Raw genomic sequence first — 7500 nt, 5'->3', positions numbered from 1 at the left:
CTCCTCCTTCCCTCCATCCCTCTCTTTTTTCTTCCTGTGTGAAATGCCCCCCCCCCCTCGGTCTACTCATCGTGTCTGTCGTCATCATGAACGCATTTCTGGTTTCCTTGGTGATGACGGAAGAAATGCGCTTTTTTGTTTCCACCCTCCGTCCAAGTGTCCGTACAGTCAATCAACACCCTCCATCTACCCTCCCCCCCCTCCATCTACCCCCCCCCCCCTTCCCTTTTTGTTTTCCTCGACTGCTTCTTTGTATTGTGCCCCCCCCCCCCACACACTCCCTCCCGATTATAGAGGATTTTTTTCATAAATCTTAAATCTATATGTGAAGACAAACAAAAACGTGCACAATCCTGTTGTTTTGTGTTTTGGTTTGTTTGTATATAAAAGGTGAACATATGCTTGTGTTAAATGGATGCTTTTGACGTGGGTGTCCCCAGTGATCTTCACCCCTCCACCCCCGGGCCATTCCGACCCGACCCAAACATTCCTCTCCCAGATCTCCACCAGCCTATCCCGACCCAAACATTCCTCTCTTAGAATTTTTCCATTTTTTTTTTTCTTTTCTAATTTTTTTTTTTTTACCATGATTTGCCTTGTTTTGTTCAGTTGATCTGGCGTTGGTGCAGCTGCTTGTTGTCGTTGGTTGTATACATTCCCCCCAATACTGTACCAGTTATTTTTTTGTTTCCCCCACCGTACAGACACACACACACACACACACACACACACACACACACACACACACGCACACACGCACACACGGCCTTCCCTTGGCCTCAAGACCAGCCCTTGGCAAATGATATCCAGCCTTCTGGGGAAACTTCTAGAACATCTGTCTCGCGTTCCCTGATCTGTGTGTGTGTGTGCGTGTGTGTGTGTTCTCTTGAGTTGTGAGCAGCTTAGACTAGCGGCACTCTTTCGTTAAGTTTCCTATTTTGTTTGTTTTCCTTTCGCCACATGGCCTTAAGAGTGGCGAGCAATCGCCCGTCTCTGCCTTCCGAGCTCCACGACGACGGTCAGTCCGACGGACGCCCAATCACGCGACGCCACCTCCTCCTCTCAGGCGGTCCCGTCAACACAATATTATACACGCGGTCTAAACCTCGGTTCCCTTTCCACCTCGCGAGTGTTTTAAACTCCTGTTTTAGTCGGAATCTGCTTTGGGACCCCCTGCCACCAGTCTCTCTGACCTCTCCATCTCTTCCATTGAGGCTCTGCAGTGTGTGTGGTGCAGTATCGCCCTCTGGTGGTCACTGCACTGCACTGCACTGCACTAATGGGACGGCCATTGGGCAAGCAGGAGGCTGGCCGCCGCCTCCACCTGTCTCACGCTGCTGCCATGGTGACGGTTTTGATTGACACTCCACCAATCATGGGCCCGCCGCCGCCGAATGTAGGCCTCATCATTTTAAAGCTGTTTTGATGTGGATAGGTTGGTTGATTGGTTGATTGATTAGTTCATTTTGTTTACCGTTTCGGCTCCACGTGGCACTTCTCCAACCCGACGCCCTTTCAGCCTTCTGACACTTCCTGTGGCACTTCCTGTGGCACTTACTACATCCCACCACTGGGGGGAGCCACTCAGACAAGGACGCTTCATCTCAAAATGCAGAGAAAAAAGCTACACACTCTCCACTAATAACACACCCCGCAAGACATATCACACAAGGGCTGCAACTACACACGTACACACACACACACACACACACACACACACACACACACACGTGTACAAACCTCAGGAACATGTGTGTGTGCTACACACCTGGGAGGTGATTGTTACCTCGAAGTCATCAGAAAGGAACTTCCTAAACAGCTGCTGAGTTTTTTTCCATATGATGTGCTCGATCAACAAACCTATTGGGAGAGTGTGTGTGTGTGTGTGTGTGTGTGTTTGTGGACTTGTTGAAACCCCGGTCTTAACTGTTAAATCAGAGCCCTCGACTAGTCTGATGTAGTTGTTGACTGGACGGTGCCAGGTGGTCTTGTGAAGGCAGACGCCACATGGAGCTAACACCCCGCCATGACGCCTCGTCTGTGAGACCACCTGCTTTCAGCCAACGAGATTCGGCCACACAATGTGTGTGTCAGTCCTCCAGAACGTGTGTGACAGTCAGTCCTCCAGAATGTGTGTGACAGTCAGTCCTCCAGAATGTGATTGACAGTCAGTCCTCCAGAACATGTGTGTCAGTCCTCCAGAACGTGTGTGTCAGTCCTCCAGAACGTGTGTGTCAGTCCTCCAGAACGTGTGTGTCAGTCCTCCAGAACGTGTGTGTCAGTCCTCCAGAACGTGTGTGTCAGTCCTCCAGAACGTGTGTGTCAGTCCTGTCTGACGAGCTCCACTTTCCTCTCCATCTGTCTTAAAGGGCGTCTGTCATATCTTTTAAAGGGTTTCTTTGTCATTTCTCTCACATCCATCACAGTTGGAGATTACTGTACGCCTGTGTCAACATTAAAGTGTTCAGAACAAACTTGCGTGTGTGTGTGTTTTACTCAGTGATTTCAATGGAAATGTTTTGATTTTGTTGTTTCTCCAGCTCACAGGATCATTTACAAGACTGATTTCAGTTTGTCATGGACATGAGAAGTCAGAACACCCATTAGCATGGGGATAAATGCAGAGACCAAATTTCCCTCACGGGATCAAAAGAGTATATGTACTTAAAGGAATGCTCTGGATCAACACATCCATGTCAAAATAGATCTTTTCAAACGACTGACATAGTTCAAAATAAGTGTGCAACACTTCAGTAGTAGTGTCCATGAGTATCCTACAGATAAACCGAAGTGTTGCACACTTTTAAAGTGAACAGAGACGCTATAACAAGGGAGCTTTCTGAATGCAACACACATTAGGGGGATTCCACTTGATGTAGCCGCCTGTAGCCACCTTAAGCTGACTGCATAACGTGATTATTTCTGAGATTCTGATATGTTCAAACCGGAGTTGTGCCTACGGCATGGTTGAAAACGTATCAGAATCTCAGAGATAATCACGCTACGCAGTCAGCGTAAGACGGCTGCACCAAGTCGAGTCCCCCAATAGGCTTGCTTCTGTTCTGGTATTGTCCAATCAGTGAGTGCGTTCTGCGCCAGGTGGTACTAGGCCATGATCATGAAATGATTTAAATGTGTGTATTTATTAGAAATGATTACCCAGAGCAGCTTACAGAACGTCAGGATACGTCAGTGAAGATATTAATAATAACAAAACTGCACAACTCAGAGTCTGTAACACGTTTGGAGAACAAAACCAGTCTGACCGGGTATTCCAGTGAGTGAAGTTTAATAATGCCAGAGCGCAGACACAGGATGGCAGATATCACCTGACATAGGTAACGGTATCACCTGAACACAGCAATTCTGCTTTCAGTCGACAACCCACACGTGGGTAGATGCAGCTTTAGAGGTCTGTATAACCTGCCTGGCGACCTATACACAGGTGGGGATATATTTTAATGGATGGGGGGAGCTTGGAGTCTCCCCTGACTGCAGGAGGCTCTGCTCAGAGAGAGTAGGCTAGAACAAGCCCGAGGTACCTGTGTTGAAAATGCACAAACACGTGTGTTTTAAATACCTGTGGACAGGTGATCTCTCAGCTTTAGTTACCTGATGCTTCGCTAGTGATATTGACTTATCTGAATCACTTGTGGACAGGTAATCACATCTGAGTGAATTCTCTCTGATTGATGCTTCTCAGGTGAGCTAGCGTGTTGAGTTCTCCTTTCTTGCAAATTGGGAAAGGTAAGCCTAGGCAGCGGATTACCTGAGTTCAGGTGACACTGGCGTGTAAAGTACCTGTGTTAAGTCTTCTCGTGTCCAGTGTTAGCACAGGTGAGGTTTAGCACAGGTAGCATTCAGGTGACGCTGGCGTGTAGAATACCTGCGTTAAGTCTTCTCGTGTCCAGTGTTAGCACAGGTGAGCTTTAGCTCAGGTAGCGTTCAGGTTTTATCCTGAGGTGATCAGCAGGTACACACCTCACACACATGACACGAGTGCATCATCATCAATTCAGAGACCCTGAGGGCAATCAAGTTACCTTAAGACAACAGGACTGAACAGATGACCGACTGGTCAATGCGGTTGGCACAGCCAAAGATCTCCACCGCTAGGGTATGCAGGTAAGAGGCTTAAGCCTGTTAGCGCTAGCATCTCTACCGCTAGGGTACGCAGACAAGAGCCTGTTAGCGCTAGCATCTCTACCGCTGGGGTACACAGGCAAACACCTGTTAGCGCTAGGCTAGGCTAATTACAGTCAATGAGACAACAGAAATCATTCCCGTCACGTCGACGTCTGATAAACATCAAGAGAACATTTTATAAGGCTAAATCAATATACACAGTGATGAAAATAAAAATAATGATTTTAAAAACGCTAAAACAGTTTTAGTAGAGCAAGAGAGGAAGATGGAGTCACGTGCGGACCTTCCTGGCCTTGGCCGGAGTTTTGTATGTGTGGTGTGTGTGTGTGTGTGTGTGTGTATGCTAGTGTATGAGTCCCGTGCTGGCCTTGGCGGTGCTGTTGTATACAAGCTGTACTGCATGTCAGGTGTGTGTGTGCATATGTGTATTTGTAGTGTGTGTATATGCATGACGTGTGTATTTGTAGTGTGTGTGTGTGTATGTGTGTATACATGTGTTACTTGCACTTGCATGGTAGTGTTGTACAACAGCTGTACTGCATGTCAGTTGTGTGTGTGTGTATGTCAGTTGTGTGTGTATGTGAGGTGTGTATGTGAGGTGTGTGTGTGTTTGTGTGTGCTAGCATCTCGGTCACTTGCTAGCCTTGCATCCCTTGCTGCTGCTGTGTGTGTATATACATGACGTGTGTATTTGTAGTGTGTGTGTGTGTGTGTTTGAAGTGTGTGTGTGTGCTAGCATCTCAGTCACTTGCTAGCCTTGCGTCCCTTGCTGCTGCCGCCGCTGCCGCTGCTGGTGGTGTTGAGGTCACTCTTGGTCTTCTGCAGGCGGGAGAAGATCTCCTTGAACAGGGTCTTGTACTCGGGCGTGTTCTGGCCCAGGCGCTTGTCCACCGCCTCCACCTGCCGGCTGATGCCCTCCAGGGCCTCGGGGGTGGACGGCGTCTGGGGGGGGCTGGCGGGGCGGGGGGGCTGGACTTGCGGGGGGTCGGGGCAGCACTCGCGCATGGAGGGGTCGCGGGAGACGGGGCGCGAGGTCTGGACCTCGGCGTGGCAAAGGCTCTCCTCGTGGCGCCGGCACTTGCCCAGCAGCTCCTCGTACTTCTCCAGCAGCGCGTGGTACTGCTCGTCCACCTCCCGCAGGATGGACATGCCGCGCTTGCGCACGCCGTTGGCGTGGAGCGCGTAGCTGCCCTGGCGCCGGCCGCACGCGTCCCTCGCCGAGATGGCGTTCAGAGCCGTGTCGCTGCAGCTCTTACGCACCGGGACGCCGCCGCCGCCACCGCTGACCGTTCCGCCGGACGCGTCGGAGCCCTCGCCCTGGCCGCCGCCGCCGGCTGCGCTCGCCGTGGCGATGGTGTCTTCGGGCGTGTCCGTCTCCGGGGCGGAGTTGAGCAGGGTGTGTTCCAGTGGCTCTTCCTCCATGCTGCTTCCTGATAGGCCCAGGAGGCAGAGGCGGGACTTACGCAACTGCTGCATCTCCTGAAGCTCTGCCTCTAACTCCTAAGAGAGAGAGAGAGGAGAGAGAGAGAGAGAAGAGGGAAGGAGAGAGGGAACAAAGGTGAGAAAAGATAAGAGAGATGCAGAGATGGTGTGAGATAATTCAAAGAGACACATGTGAGACAGAAAGGTAAGACTGAGACACAGGAGAGAATAAGATACAGATGTGAAGGTGAGAATGAGACACAGGAGAGAATAAGATACAGATGTGAAGGTGAGAATGAGACACAGGAGAGATTAAGATACAGATGTGAAGGTGAGACTGAGACACAGGTGAGAATAAGATACAGATGTGAAGGTGAGACTGAGACACAGGTGAGAATAAGATACAGATGTGAAGGTGAGACTGAGACACAGGTGAGAATAAGATACAGATGTGAAGGTGAGACTGAGACACAGGTGAGAATAAGATACAGATGTGAAGGTGAGACTGAGACACAGGAGAGAATAAGATACAGATGTGAAGGTGAGACTGAGACACAGGTGAGAATAAGATACAGATGTGAAGGTGAGACTGAGACACAGGAGAGAATAAGATACAGATGTGAAGGTGAGACTGAGACACAGGAGAGAATAAGATACAGATGTGAAGGTGAGAATGAGACACAGGAGAGAATAAGATACAGATGTGAAGGTGAGAATGAGACACAGGTGAGAATAACATACAGATGTGAAGGTGAGAATGAGACACAGGTGAGAATGAGACAGGTGAGACTGAGACACAGATGAGGCTGAGGCCCGTGTGTTAGTGCGCGTTGCTGACCTGCACACGTAGCGCACAGCCCTCGGCCCCTAGGAGGCGCTGCTCCAGCCTCTGGAACTCCTGCAGCACGGTGGCGCACTCCCTCTCCGCGTCCTCGCGACGCCCGCGCTCGCCGCCCAGCAGTGCCCGCAGGGACGTGACCGTGCCACGCAGACGCTCGTTCTCCTGGTCCAGCGGCCGCCGCTCCGACACCAGGTCCACGCTTCCCGCTGGAGCCACCAGGAACCCGTCCTCGTACCTGGGACAGAGAGAGGAATCCTCAGCACCAGAACCACAACTAAGAACCAGAACCACAACTAAGAACTAGAACCAGAGAGCCAGTCCTCGTACCTGGGACAGAGAGAGGAACCCTCAGCACCAGAACCACAACTAAGAACCAGAACCACCAGGAACCCGTCCTCGTACCTGGGACAGAGAGAGGAACCCTCAGCACCAGAACCACAACTAAGAACTAGAACCAGAGAGCCAGTCCTCGTACCTGGGAGAGAGAGAGGAACCCTCAGCACCAGAACCACAACTAAGAACTAGAACCAGAGAGCCAGTCCTCGTACCTGGAACAGAGAGAGGAACCCTCAGCACCAGAACCACAACTAAGAACCAGAACCACAACTAAGAACTAGAACCAGAGAGCCAGTCCTCATACCTGGGACAGAGAGAGGAACCCTCAGCACCAGAACCACAACTAAGAACTAGAACCAGAGAGCCAGTCCTCGTACCTGGGACAGAGAGAGGAACCCTCAGCACCAGAACCACAACTAAGAACCAGAACCACAACTAAGAACTAGAACCAGAGAGCCAGTCCTCGTACCTGGGACAGAGAGAGGAACCCTCAGCACCAGAACCACAACTAAGAACTAGAACCAGAGAGCCAGTCCTCGTACCTGGGAGAGAGGAACCCTAAGAACCAAAACCAGAGAGCCAGACCCACAAACCTGAGAACCTGTCCCAGACTATGAAGATTATCATTATCATTATCTTCATAATCATAATCTTCATATTTGTGTGTGTGTGTGTGTGTGTGTATATGTTATGTGTGTGTGTGTGTGTGTGTATGTTATGTGTGTGTGTGTGTGTGTGTGTATGTATATGTTATG

General features: G+C 50.3%; 2 protein-coding genes across 2 annotated transcripts in view; one reads left to right on the top strand and one right to left on the bottom strand.

Moving 5' to 3' along the window:
- Positions 1-203, top strand: part of LOC143137490 (rho GDP-dissociation inhibitor 1-like) — a 7920-nt gene extending 7717 nt beyond the window's left edge. Inside the window, exon 5 of the mRNA XM_076297718.1 lies at positions 1-203. This exon is cut by the window's left edge and continues 267 nt beyond it. The gene's annotated coding sequence lies outside the window, so the exon portion shown is untranslated.
- Positions 204-4890: 4687 nt separating this feature from the next.
- Positions 4891-7500, bottom strand: part of LOC143138686 (cerebellar degeneration-related protein 2-like) — a 22250-nt gene continuing 19640 nt past the window's right edge. The window contains exons 5-6 of the mRNA XM_076299105.1: positions 6407-6644; positions 4891-5646 (exon numbers count right to left, since the gene is read on the bottom strand). Of these exons, the coding sequence (XP_076155220.1) occupies positions 4891-5646; positions 6407-6644 (994 nt within the window). The remainder of the gene's footprint in view (positions 5647-6406; positions 6645-7500) is intronic.

This window comes from Alosa pseudoharengus, unplaced genomic scaffold (genome assembly GCF_046254945.1).
Source record: "Alosa pseudoharengus isolate Yale_2024_CS ecotype anadromous, Long Island Sound unplaced genomic scaffold, YU_APseudo_1.1 YU_APseudo_1.1_scf_21, whole genome shotgun sequence".
In the NCBI taxonomy this organism is placed as follows: domain Eukaryota; kingdom Metazoa; phylum Chordata; class Actinopteri; order Clupeiformes; family Clupeidae; genus Alosa; species Alosa pseudoharengus.
The sequence above is the reverse complement of the archived record's forward strand: the minus strand, read 5'-3'. Positions and strand labels throughout refer to the sequence as shown.